The sequence below is a fragment of the Suncus etruscus genome, chromosome 6 (genome assembly GCF_024139225.1).
Source record: "Suncus etruscus isolate mSunEtr1 chromosome 6, mSunEtr1.pri.cur, whole genome shotgun sequence".
NCBI classification, from domain to species: domain Eukaryota; kingdom Metazoa; phylum Chordata; class Mammalia; order Eulipotyphla; family Soricidae; genus Suncus; species Suncus etruscus.
Genome location: NC_064853.1, coordinates 25,590,143 through 25,603,936, shown reverse-complemented (window position 1 = coordinate 25,603,936; position 13,794 = coordinate 25,590,143). Strand labels below are relative to the sequence as shown.

General features: G+C 46.9%; 1 protein-coding gene across 1 annotated transcript; it reads right to left on the bottom strand.

Moving 5' to 3' along the window:
• Nucleotides 1–1,171: 1,171 nt before the first annotated feature.
• Nucleotides 1,172–12,434, bottom strand: LOC126011279 (cytochrome c oxidase assembly factor 7). The gene is made up of 3 exons (XM_049775032.1): nt 12,304–12,434; nt 7,722–7,862; nt 1,172–1,896 (listed from the first exon to the last, which is right to left on the bottom strand). Exons 1-3 carry the CDS (start codon nt 12,407–12,409, stop codon nt 1,448–1,450), a joined length of 696 nt encoding a protein of 231 aa, XP_049630989.1. The 5' UTR covers nt 12,410–12,434; the 3' UTR covers nt 1,172–1,447.
• Between the last annotated feature and the right edge of the window lie 1,360 nt (nt 12,435–13,794).

Below are 13,794 nucleotides of genomic sequence, written 5' to 3'. Positions count from 1 at the left end.
GGCATTTTCCTACTAACTACTGATGCCGAGCATCTTTTCATGTTTCTCGATCTACAGCTTATTTTTTTTTTAATTTTTTGTGTTTGGAGCCTAGTTGTGCTCTGGACTTACTCTCAGTGCTCAGAGATAAGTCCTGGGGACCATACAGGATCAAATCTAGGTTGCCGGAGTGCAAGGCCAATGCTCTCCCTGCTGTACTACCCAGCCCGGTACAGCTTATTTTAAACACAAAAGCTACATTATATTTTAACAATACGCTCTCACATGCTCTGGGGAAAAATCCCTTCCGGAGAAGCTGGTGGGCTGATGAGAGAATAAACCCTAATCCACACAGCAAAAACTGGAGGCCCCAAAACAGCAAAAGGGATGGAAATCAAAGGGTATCAGCAAGGAAATGTTGAGTTCGCCCCCTGGCGACAGGCTAGGGGAGGTAACAGGAAAACCTGAAGAAAAGGAAGAACAGAATTTCCATCCTACCCAGAATATGGAGAAAAAATCAGCAGCACAAACTACTAATCAATCAAAATAGTTTATTTGCAGGACAGGTAAAAGGTCCAGATATGAGGAACAAACGTACCCCAGAGACCTTGCTTGCTCTTCTGCTGGGATGGGCAGCCTGTGCGCACTTGTTTTTATCTGGATGTTTCCACTCCAAGTCTTATGCTGCATCTTCTTGTGCAACCCTAAGCTGGCGAACCTTTAACATTTGTCTGATGGTCCTCCTGATCAGCTCTGACTATACTGGAATAGCTAACTCCAAAGGCATAAAGAAAGCCCACACCGATGATTATATAAGTCAGAGGGTGGCAGTCGTGACTAGTTTAACTGTTCTTAGCTCTTTAAATCTTCTATTATGGAAATCAAGATATACTTTGATTTTCCAGCCCTCCCAAGTACAATGATGATGACGTTGATGAGGTCTTACTTCTTCCGGCTTTTTTTGGTAGGAGTGGGGTAACACACCTGGCAATGCTCAGGGGTTATTCCTGGCTCTGCAATCAGAGATCACTCGAGGTGGGCTCAGGGAAGCATATGGGATGCTGAGGATTGGACCTGGGTTGGGCACGTGCAAGGCAAATGCCCTACCTGCTGTACTATTGCTCTGGCCTTCAATCTATATAGCTGCTCATTTTCCCAACTTTGGCTCCTCACCCATTTGGCTATTTGGTTTGATGTTTTACACAGAACTACAAGAGTTAAAAAATCAGACCCTATAAACATGAATGTCTTCACAAAACACACCAGAAAAAGGAATATTGACTAACATAAATATTTCAGGCTACATCCCAGATGTCACACCCTCCTCTAGGACAATGTGCCTTGTCACCTGAGCTACTAGTATCAAGTCCCAAACCGTCCTGCTTCAGCACCTTAACCTTCAACCAAGGTCAGAAATTGGGGGTGTAGGGGCAACCTCAGGCTATCTGTGGCTTAGGAGTAAACCACACTACCCAAACTTTATGGGTGTGACGCTTTTCTGCTGTTCTTTGTGCAACTGCTGGGCCCGATTTTTCAGCTCCTCAGCCTTGGCTTCGTTCTTATCGACACCATCCCCAAGTCGGTACATGCGGCTGGCATTGGCACAGGCCCAAATATGGCCCAGATCACAGGCTTTCAAAGAGTATCGACATGCCTGGCCCATGTCTTTGGGGATGCCGGGAGCACCCTGTAGAAACACAGTGCTGAGGTTGAAGCAGCTGGAGGCGAAGTTGCCGTCACAGGCTCTGGTATAGTAGTCCCTGGCCTTCTTCATATCAGGCTGGCCATCTTCATTGACCTGTCCGTCATGCGCCAGGAGCCCCACATTGTGACATGCCTCCACAGACTTCTTGCAGGATCTCTCACATGCCATCAGAAAGTAGTTGGAGGCAGCCTTCAGGTCCTGGGGCAGCCCACCTGGGAGGAAGAGGAGAGAAAAATAAAGCCAACTCAGAGCAGAGCCTGAATATCTCAGGCCTAAATCAGAGATGCTCAGATAATAATTTAATATAAAAAAAGAGGGCCCGGAGAGATAGCACAGCGGCGTTTGCCTTGCAAGCAGCTGATCCAGGACCAAAGGTGGTTGGTTCGAATCCCTGTGTCCCATATGGTCCCCCATGCCTGCCAGGAGCAATTTCTGAGCAGACACTCAGGAGTAACCCCTGAGCATCACCGGGTGTGCCCCCCACCCAAAAAAAAAAAGAAATGAGAAAGGAAACAAAGAGAATAACTTGCCTGCTGCCCCCACCATGTCAATTCAGGCTCAGAACTGAAAATGGGCTCTTTGCTGCCCCCTTTTCTCAGCCAAGCATCCTTTATGAATGGAGAGGCAATGACCAGTCTGTGTCTGTAAAGGATATGAACCATGTTTTCAAGAATAGAGGGAGAAATCCAAAAAAGACTGAAAAATCCTTTTGATTCCTAGCTAGCAGAAAAAAACAAGTGTTGGCTTTTACACTGGCAGGGAACAAGGTCTGTTTTGTTTTATTTTGTTTTTGGGGGGGTCACACCCGGCAGCACTCAGGGGTTACTCCTGGCTCTATGCTCAGAAATCGTTCCTGACAGGCTCAGGGGACCATATGGGATGCCAGGATTCAAACTGCCATCCTTCTGCATGCAAGCCAAACGCCCTACCTCCATGCTATCTCTCCAGTCCCCCACAGGTCTGTTTTACACAATGATTCCTACTAGCTTGGGCAGCAGACACAAGCTGAAAGGGACTTCCATAAGCACTTTGGTGTGAACTGAAGAAATTTTTTTTTTTTTTTGAAGAAATTTATTTAAGAACTTTGATTCAGTGGCCTGGGGGAGAACTCAGCAGTTAGTCAAGTCTGCTTTGAGAGTATGAGTTCATTCCCTGGTGTTGTCAATCTGTGCCAGTAACAGAATGTATAATCTCCAGCCCATAGTCAGGTATATACTGCACCAGAGCTAACATGTGCAGCCTCCAGGGAAACACTATAATGCATGATGCTGGTGAACCCCCACCAAATTAGTGATCGATCATCAGTGAGCCCCACAACTAATTGAGTGAGATCCCTGCAAGCCTCTATGTAAGACACAACTAAAGTGTGCAAGTACTGCAGCCAAGTGTGTAAGCACAACCTAGTGTGCGTAGCCCCAGTCATTGTTAATGAAGGGAAGGGAAGGTGGGTAAACCAAGGTTAGTTAAGAGTACTGCTGGTGGGGCCAGAGAGATAACAAGAAGGTAGGGCGTTTGCCTGGCATGCAGAAGGTCAGTGGTTCGAATCCTGACATCCCATATGGTCCCGCGAGCCTGTCAGGAGCGATTTCTGAGCATTGAGCCAGGAGTAACCCCTGAGTGCTGCCGAGTGTGACCCAACCCCTCCCACCCCCAAAAAAAAGTACTGGTGGTAAGGGCTTGAGGGATAGGATAAGTAGGTAGGGTATTTGCCTTCCATGTGGCCAACCCAGGTTCAATCTCCAGCAACCCATATGGTCTCCAATGCTCCATCAGGAATAATTCCTGAGCTGAGCTCAGGAGTAATAACGTTTGAGCATGGCCAGGTGTGGCCCAAAAACAGAAAAACAAAAACAGAACCAGAGTATTGCTGGTATTATTTGTTTTATCGCACTGTTTTTTCAGCTTGCCTTCTTTCTACTGACATAGTCATTACCACTTCAGCCAAACACAACTCCCTTCAAGTATCTTTTGAAGCTGCTTCCTCTACAAGTCATCCCTCAGAGGTCAGGCTCCCTGGACAGAGCTTCCACGTTACCTGGCTCTCTCTGCCTGAAGATCCTTGTCAAGTTCTGCCAGGTGAAATAAACAGATTTCTTCCCTGCACAGGTCCATAGCTAATTCTTTGCTTTGCTGAAGCTATTAGATACTAAACCTTTGTTCACCAAAGGTGCACTTAGGGGCTACAGAGATTGCGAAGTGCATTAGTCCTGGCTGGACACCTGGACTCACTGAAGAGTCCTGGAGGACCATAGGAAATAACCCAGAGCACTGCTGGGTGTGACCCAAACCAACAAAAAACAAAGGAGGAGTAAGCAGAAAGAAAAAAAAAGAGAGAGAGAAAAGACTTGATGCACCATCACTAATCACACAAATGACTCTAACAAGAGAAGGAAAAAGAATTTTATAGCCTCTTTCCCTCTTTAATCCAACACAGAACTCAAAAGTCCTTGAAATAATACAGTAAAATATGGTTACAGACAAAAAGAAGAAAAAACTTTACCAAGACACAAACACAGAGACAATAGTTTCTTTGGTTTTGCACACTATTATGTAGCTCAGCCCACATGCTATAATGTTGTATTCATTTTTTTCCCCAAACATTATAAAGTTTTCCTTATGACCATAATGATTCTTTAGAAACATTTTCCCTGGTGGAGTGGGACCTCCCAAGAATGCTCAGGGGACCCAGGGGCCTCTCCCAACAATACTCTGCCAGCCAGACTAGATGATTCAGTACTTGGGCTTAATACACAGCACTACTTGAGACCCTGACAAAGGACCACCAGGGCCTTGCCAGCATCTGGCCTGCCTGCCTGCCTTCCTTCCTTCCTTCCTGTTTGGTTTTTGGGTCACACCTGGCAGTCCTCCGGGGTTCCTCCTGGCTCTGTGCTCAGAAATCGCCCTGGCAGGCACAGGGGACGATATGGGATGCTGGGATTCAAACCACCGTCCTTCTGCATGCAAGGCAAATGCCCTGCCTCTGTGCTATCTCTCTGGCCCCATACCTGGCAATTCTTAAAGGCCATGTGGTTACCTGGTATTGAACCAGAGCTGGTGGTTTGCTTTGCTTATGCCCCTAACTTCTGTGCTATCTTCCCTGGCTAAAAATCTTTTTTGTTTGTTTGTTTCTTTTTGTGCTATACCTGGTGGTGCTCAGAGGATCATACTAGATGCTGGAAATAGAACCCAGGTTGGCAGTATGCAAGGCAAATGCCCTACTTACTATACTATTATACTCTGACTCAGAAACATTATTTTTATTTTATTTTATTTTATTTTGGTTTTTGGGCCACACCCGGCAGTGCTCAGGGGTTACTCCTGGCTATCTGCTCAGAAATAGCTCCTGGCAGTCACAGGGGACCATATGGGACACCGGATTTGAACCAACCACCTTTGGTCCTGGATTGGCTGCTTGCAAGGCAAACACCGCTGTGCTATCTCTCCGGGCCCAGAAACATTATTTTTTAAAGTTTTTTTTTTTGTTTTGTTTTTTGGGTCACACCCGGCATTGCTTAGGGGTTACTCCTGGCTCTATGCTCAGAAATCGCTCCTGGCAGGCTCAGGGGACCATATGGGAAGCCGGGATTCGAACCGATGACCTTCTGCATGAAAGGCAAACGCCTTACCCTCCATGCTATCTCTCCGGCCCTTATTTTTTTAAAGTTTTAAAGCAGAAATAGTTCACAAAGCTCCAAAGAACTAAAAAAATTTTTTTCATTCATTGAACATCTTTCTAATAAGATATGACAAGAAATTAAGAACCAGGTTAAGTAAATAATTTTTGTCCCCAAGAAGTTAATAGAGCGATAGTAGAGTGCATAGGGCATATAGGCATAAATCCCTGAGCTCTGCCAGGAGAGATCCCTAAGCACAGATCGAATGGTTAGCTCTGAGAACAGCCAGATTTGGCCTACACAAACAAAAATATTCACAGTTTAGGGTCAGAGAGAGGCATTAAGTCATTTGCATGCGGCAGACCCAGTTTGAGTCCCAGAACACTGCTTATAGCAATCTCTCAGCACAGAGTTGGAGTAACGACTGGAGCACTGCCAGGCATAGCTAAAAGTAAAACAAACAAAAAGTTCATATCTATTGAACAAAAATTATATCTGCTGGGGCCAGAGCAATAGCACAGTGGTAGGGTGTTTGCCTTACACACAGCTGACCCAGGACAGACCTTGGTTCGATCCCTGGCATCCCATATGGTTCCCCAAACCAGGAGCAATTTCTGAGTACAGAGCCAGGAGTAATCCCTGAGCTGATGTGGCTCAAAGGCCAAAAAAATTGTATCTGGGATGGGGCCGGGCGGTGGCGCTGGAGGTAAGGTGCCTGCCTTGCCTGCGCTAGCCTAGGACGGACCGCGGTTCGATCCCCCGGTGTCCCATATGGTCCCCCAAGAAGCCAGGAGCAACTTCTGAGCGCATAGCCAGGAGTAACCCCTGAGCGTCACAGGGTGTGGCCCAAAAACCAAAAAAAAAAAAAAAAATTGTATCTGGGGCCGGAGAGATAGCATGAGGTAAAGCGTTTGCCTTGCATGCAGAAGGACGGTGGTTCGATTCCCAGCGTCCCATGTGGTCCCGAGCCTGCCAAGAGCAACTTCTGAGTGTAAAGCCAGGAGTAACCCCTGAGCACTGCCGGGTGTGACCCAAAAATAAAAAAATAAATAAAATAAATTATATCTGCCTATCAAAGGTCACATTTTCTACTTGTTGAAGTTTTAAAATATACTCACAAATCCTTGAGTATTCTTGCCTTCAAAAGGGAGAATTTAATTTCTCTTCTTTACTGTGGTTAAACTTACTAACTCCCCCTAATAAATGTAATGTGGTGGAAATATAAAATGTGTAATATTCGGCGGGAGATCATAAAATACAGTGTGGATTTCCACGGAAACAGTATGTGAGTAAGAAACTTGCCTTGTACACAGGAACCCCGTTAGATCCTCGGTACCACATGGAGTAGCGGCAGGTGGTCCAAAAAAATCAAGGATAAACAAAAGATACTGTGGACTTTTGAGTCACTTAGCCAGTGTATGCCAGATACCATGGAATGAGGTGGCGCCCAAAGCCTTGTTAGTGAGTCCTCTGGAATCATCAACATCAGCCCAACTGAGTCTTCAGACAACCACAGCCCTGTCTACCTAAGGCTCTAAGGTCTCTTTTTCCTAGGGGAGGTGAAATTGGGGTGGGTGTCACATTTATCAGTGCTCATGACTCCTGGGCTCAGGAATCATTCTTGCAGTGCTGAGGAGATCATATGGGGAGCCTGGTATTGAACCTGAGCCAGCCACATGCAAGTCATATGCTCTACTCACTGTACTTAATAGCAACTTGTTAAGACCTTTAGCCACATTTCCCAAGTCCTGAGTCATGGATACTGTTAAATAAGGCTTATGGAAACTGTGCTGGTTTTTTTCCAACTAGAGCATGAGGATAAAAGACCGAAGGAGGGGCCGGAGAGATAGCATGGAGGTAGGGCATTTGCCTTGCATGCAGAAAGACAGTGGTTCGAGTCTCAGCATCCCATATGGTCCCCTGAGCCTGCCAGGAGTGATCTCTGAGTGTAGAGCTGGGAGTGACCCCTGAGCACCGCTGGGTGTGGTCCAAAAGCCAATTAATCAGTTAATAAATAAATAAAGTTTAGGGGAAAAAAAGACCGAAGGAAATTGTTTTGGCCCTTTCCTCTGTGTGGACACGTGGATGCCCTCACTTATGTCATCTTCACATGAGGTTGAGATAGGATTAAACAGCCTGCTTCTCTGACTCCCACAAAGCAAGTGCTATTGTGTCTCCATTTCACAGATGCTTAGACTGAAGCAGAGAGTGGCTGTCTCACAGGCCAGCGGCTCCTCAAACAAAACTCCTTGCAGTTAACTGCCCAACATTAAAGACTGTGCCCGCCCAACACGCAACTCATGCCCAAATAGACCTGCAGACTAGCCACTCTCCCAGACCTGTGAGAGGCACTCTGTAAAGAGAGGCCAGCATGTGACTCATGAGGGGACACCCATAGCACTCTCAAGCAGGTCACTGCTTACCTTTTCCAGTCACATAATAGCCCCCCAATTTGTAGCAGCTATCGCCGTGCTTATTCTTTTCACAGTTGAACTTCAGCACCTTGGCAGCCTCTTCAAAATTCTTCTTGATTCCTTCCAAGTAGTCTACCAACCGGTAGCAACCTATGAGAAGAGATCATGGCTGTTTGGGTCTGGGCTGGCTGCTCTCCTTGGAAGGCCCAAGTGCAGCAAGACATACCATGACACTCAGGTAGCCTGAACAGAAAGACTGTAGGGGGACTTTCTATAAAGGGTGGTATGTGATCAGTGTGAACTGGGAACCCCCCCAGTCCTCACCTCACTAATCAGCAGGCTTTCTACAACCTGATAACCAGGCCCAAAGGCCTACTGACTTCCAAGGGAAGTTTTGTGAACTTTAGTTCTTCTCAGCAAGTTCAGCAGTAAAATACAGAAAAGTAAAAAGACCGGAAGCTTGTCTTTGAAGCATCTAGAAAGAGGAGCCTGGTTCATTCTATGTTATTCCTCTGTAGGGCAACTGGGAACATGAGACCTGAAGACAAGGTTAAAAATGGCAGCTACCTAGGCCAATGCAGTGGCGCTAGAGGTAAGGTAAGTGCCTTGCCTGCACTAGCCTAGGATGGACTACGGTTTGATCTCCCCACGTCCCATATGGTCCCCCAAGCCAGGAGCGACTTCTGAGCACACAGCCAGGAGTAACCCCTGAGCGTCACCGGGTCTGGCCCAAAAAACAAAAAAAAAAAACAAAAAAAAAAGGCAGCTACCAAAGGAGTTAGGAACAGATTCTCTCCTTAGCAGTCTTTAGTCCCAGGGAGGCTCTTCGAACCAATCTCTATCATTTTTGTTTATTTTGCTTTGGTTTGGGGCCACACCAGGCAGTGCTCAGGGATTACTCCAGGAACCGTATTGGGTACTAAGGATTGAACTCACATTGACCATATATATGAAAGGCAAATGTCCTACCCCATCTATCTATTCCCATCTCCTACCCTTTCTTTACCTCCAGTAACATCCACCTCTTGTCCATTTTTAATTCAAGGTAAATTTGAGTACCTAAATACATTCACATATCACAATGTTCTACGGCCTTAGTTGTACTGTCTCTCCAGCATGTGATTTGCCTTTTTACAAAGTATATAACTTTGGGGAGTTTGCCTTGCACTCACTCAGCAGACCTGAGTTCACTCCCCAGTATCTTAGAAGGTCCAGAGTACCACTAGGAGTAATTCCTAAGAGCTGAACCTGGAGTAAGCTCTGGACACTTTCAACAACAAATTATAAAGTATATAAGCTTGGAGACTAGAGTGATAGCACAGAGAGAACAGTGCATTTGTCTTGCAGGTGGCCAACCAGGGTTTGATCACTTGCATCCTATATGATACCCCAAGCCTGCTGGGAGTGTTTTCTGAGCATAAATACCCCCTAAGTGCTGCTGGATATGACCCCTCCAAAAAACGTATATAAGCTTGTATATGCTTATATAAATATGGAGTGGTTACATATGGGCAGGAACATATTTCAGAACTGAAAAAGAAAAACAACAACGTTGCAGGGTGGGATACATCTCAGCAGGAGAGAAGATTCCTCATCTGGACATAAGCACACAAGACCATGCTTTCTTTCTTTTCTTCCTTCCTTCCTTCTTTTTTATTTTGTTTTGGTTTTTGGGTCACACCTGGCAGTGCTAAGGGGACCATATGGGACACCGATATTCAAACCAACCACCGGCAAAGCCGCTGTGCTATCTCTCCGGGCTCTCTCTCTCTGTGCTATCTCTCCAGGCTCTCTCTCTCTCTCCTCTCTCTCTCTCTCTCTCTCTCTCTCTCTCTCTCTCTCTCTCTCTCTCTCTCTCCCCTCTCTCTCTCTGTGCTATCTCTCCGGGCTCTCTCTCTCTCTCTCTCTCTCTCTCTCTCTCTCTCTGTTGGTTTTTGGGTCACACCTGGCAGTGCTAAGGGGACCATATGGGACACCGATATTCAAACCAACCACCGGCAAAGCCGCTGTGCTATCTCTCCGGGCTCTCTCTCTCTGTGCTATCTCTCTGGGCTCTCTCTCTCTCCTCTCTCTCTCCGGGCTCTCTCTCTCTCTCTCTCTCTCTCTCTCTCTCTCTCTCTCTGTGCTATCTCTCCGGGCTCTCTCTCTCTCCTCTCCTCTCTCCTCTCTCTCTCTCTCTCTCTCTCTCTCTCTCTCTCTCTCTCTCTCTCTCCCCTCTCTCTCTCTCTCTGTGCTATCTCTCCGGGCTCTCTCTCTCTCTCCTCTCTCTCTCTCTCTTTTTCTTTCCTTTCTCTCTCTCCTTCCCTCCCTCCCTCCCTCCCTCCTTCCCTCCTTCCTTCTTTCTTTCTTTATATTTTCGAGGCTTTTTTGGGTCACCCCAGGCAGCGCTCAGGGGTTACTCCAGCCTCTAGCTCAGAAATCGCTCCTGACAGGTTCAGGGGACCATATGGGATTATGGGATGCCGGGATTCAAACTACTGTCCTCTGCATGCAAGACAAATGCCCTATACCTCCATGCCATCTCTCCGGCCCCTATTTTTTAATTAAAAAATAAATCAGACCAGAGCCATAACACAGCAGGTACGATGTCTGCCTTGTACTTGACCAACCCAGTTTTATCTCCAGCTTCTTATATGGTTCCCCAAGTGTGCCAGGAGTCATTTCTGAGCACAGCACCAGGAGAACTGAAGTACCGCTGGGTATGATCCAAAAACCAAAAATAGGGGCCTGAGCAGTGGCGCTAGAGGTAAGGCATCTGCCTTGCAAGTGCTAGCCTAGGACTGACCGCGGTTCGATCCCTGGCTTCCCATATGGTTCCCCAAGCTAGGGACGATTTCTGAGCGCATAGCCAGGAGTAACCCCTGAGCATCAATAAGTGTGGCCCCCCCCAAAAAAAATCTAGTAAACAGTATTAACAAAGTTAAAACTCCAGTTTGTAAGTTCAATACATTTTAAGAGGGTGAGGAAGCCAGCAGGCTAGAAGGCTTTTCTGGACCCCAGGGAGAGGATGATAACTGAATACAACTGTTCCAGCAGCACGGGTAACTCTCAGGCCTGCTAAGGCATTGCAATCAAGACTTATCTGGCAGCTCTGAACTCTCTCAAGAATGCTATGGGTTTCCAATGCCCACAGGACAGAATCCTAATGCCTTGCCGTAGGAGGCCATAGTGAGGCCCCCTCTTTAATCTTATTCCTGACTACACTCTAACGTCAATCTTCCAAACAGTCTTTTTCTCCTCCATCAACTCTCCTGTTTAATCAATTCTTGTCTCTTCTATTGACTCCATGAGAAGACTTGCTCAAACCTCCTGCTCCTCAGTGACTCCAACTCCTGGAACTCCCTGCATACTGTAGAAACAATCAGTACCAAAGAATAGCCCTGGGTTCATTGTCAGCCATCTCCAGGCATAGTGGCTCTGCGGCAAGCTAGCATTAAGGAACAACTATTGGGACCTGCAGTGATGTACAGAGGATATAGCACTTGCCTTGCATGCACTGACCTGAATTTGATCCCCAGACTCAGTCCCAGCATCCCATATGGTTCTCAGAACAATGCCAGGCAAATGTCCTCCATACAAAAAAGGAAGAAAAAGGGACCGGAGCGATAGCACAACGGTAAGGCGGTTAGCCCACACAGGAGGACCCCAGTTCGATTCCCGGCATCCCATATGGTCCCTGAGTCTGCCAGGGACTATTTTTGAGTTCAGAGCCAGGAGTAACCTTAGTGCTGCCGGATGTGGCCCAAAAACTATTAAAAAAAAAAAAGAGAGAGAAAAGAAAAGAAAAGAAAAAGGAGGAAAAAGAAACTACTATTGCAGGGCTGGAAAGATAGGAGTACAGTGAGCACTTACTTGCCTTACCTGGCGATAAGGGTTTAATCCTCAGCACCCCTATATGGATCCCAAGTAATTACTGAGTACAGAGGCAGGCATAAACTCTGAGCATTGTAGATTGTGATCCAAAACACAAAGAAAAAAAAAAAAAAAACATTGCATGTTCTGAAAACTAGACTGCAAGTGATCTGAAGACAGGACAAGGATAGAGGCCTCTCTTTTTGCTTTCTCAAACTAAACTCGGGAAGAAAAATACCATTCAAAGGTACAGACTGCTTCGGGGGCCCCTTCTAGACACCCCTTTCCTCCCATAGAAGATATCTCCACGCCCAAAGCAGGTGGCATGGGCCTGCCCTCATTCAATCAAGAGAGCATGTTCCCAAGCTCAAGAGCCCTTGAACTCGGGCGTAGATCCCCCCGATTTTCATCGAGACTGTCCCAATACCACTTTGCATGGACTATCGGGCACCCCATTTCAAAGGCCCTCTGCACCCCAGGTACCCCCACCCTCAGCCAGTCCTTCTCCTCGACCTCATTAACGTCTTTGCTCTGCCCACGTTAGAGCTAGGACTCCTGGAGAGCTCAGGAAATCGGATCTGTAAATGAACGGGGCCCCCCTGAGCCCTTCTTGCCCTCCCAAAGCCACCAGGGTCCCACAGCCTGGAGGTGCAGGCCACAGCCCCCCCACGGCCCGTCAATGCCCCACCCCACCGTCCGGCGCCTCCACGCGTCCCCAGGCCGTGCCGGCGGCGCTCACCGTCCGGGTCGTTCTCGTGGTAGCACTGGTAGTTGCACTCCACCTCCATGTTCTCCAAGAAGGACTTCACTTGCTCCTCATCCTGGAAGTCCACCGAGTCCGCCATGACCCTGGCTGGCAGGCTCCGTGACCTCGCGTGCTGCTCTGTAGGCTCCGCCCCTCGTCCGCGGTCACGTGCGCGTAAGGGGCGGGTCCTGGGCGGGGCCTAGTGATGTAGGGGCGTGGTCTGGCGGTGCCTGATAGCGTCTGGGCGTGGCCTGGCGGTGCCTGATGGTTTCTGGGAGTGGCCTGTTGGTGGGTAGGTGTGGTCTGGGCGGGGCCTGGAAAGAGCGTCACGCGGGTTTCAGGCCTGCAGCACAGCCCAACGCAGGAAATCTGGGTTCCCTATGTCTCCACGCGCTATTTCTTTTCTTTTCTTTTTTTTTACTATTTTATTTATTTTTAAACATAAAAAGCATAGATACTATGACTAATAGACATATATAAAATTTTTCAACATATCATGGTAAATTAAACAGCTGTATGTAAAAAAATCAGGTGGGGTTCATTCCAAGAATACCAGCCGCAAAGCCCCATATATGCATTAAATGAATAAAATATACTACATTAATAGAACAAAAGATAAAATCACAAACTCATATCAGGAGAACCCAAAATATTTTGGGGTAGATTCAAAATCAATTTATAGTAGAACTCTCGCTAAATTTGTTGTAGAAGGAATACACCTCGATATAATAAATACTACATATGACAAAATTATAGATAATATTGTATCCATGCGCTATTTCAAGTCTGTTATTTTTTTTTATTCTCTTACTCTGCCCACCGCAGTCCTAAAACTGGAGGCCATTTATCCACAACTCTTAATAGTGCTAATGATTTTCTGTCTGCACTCATTGATCTGTTTCAAGTGTCAAACTGTGACCCCCTCTTTCAAGGGTTTGGCATTTAGTGAGACACCGGGGCTCAGACCTACAGTCCAGCCTTTCAAAAGCTTTCAGCTCAGTAGGAAGACATTTGTGCATTCTCAGCAAGTATTATGAATACCTGCTATGTGCCAGGTGTCACTGGACAAGCAGGTATTGGACAAGGCAATAAATAATACTCACTTAGGTCTATGTAAGAGTGTAGGGCCCGGAGAGATAGCACAGCGGCGTTTGCCTTGCAAGCAGCCGATCCAGGACCAAAGGTGGTTGGTTCGAATCCCGGTGTCCCATATGGTCCCCCGTGCCTGCCAGGAGCTATTTCTGAGCAGACAGCCAGGAGTAACCCCTGAGCACTGCCGGGTGTGGCCCAAAAACCAAAAAAAAAAAAAAAAAAAAAAGGTCTTGTTCATATGCTCAGAGCCACCTCTGCCCCCTACGTGAATGTGAAGAATGATTGTGAAGGTATGAATGATAAGGAATGAGTGATTGAAGACTCATCGACTGGAGCACAGAGGCTGAGGAGGTTATAGTAGTGATACTGCTATAAAACTGATGGTGAAACAGT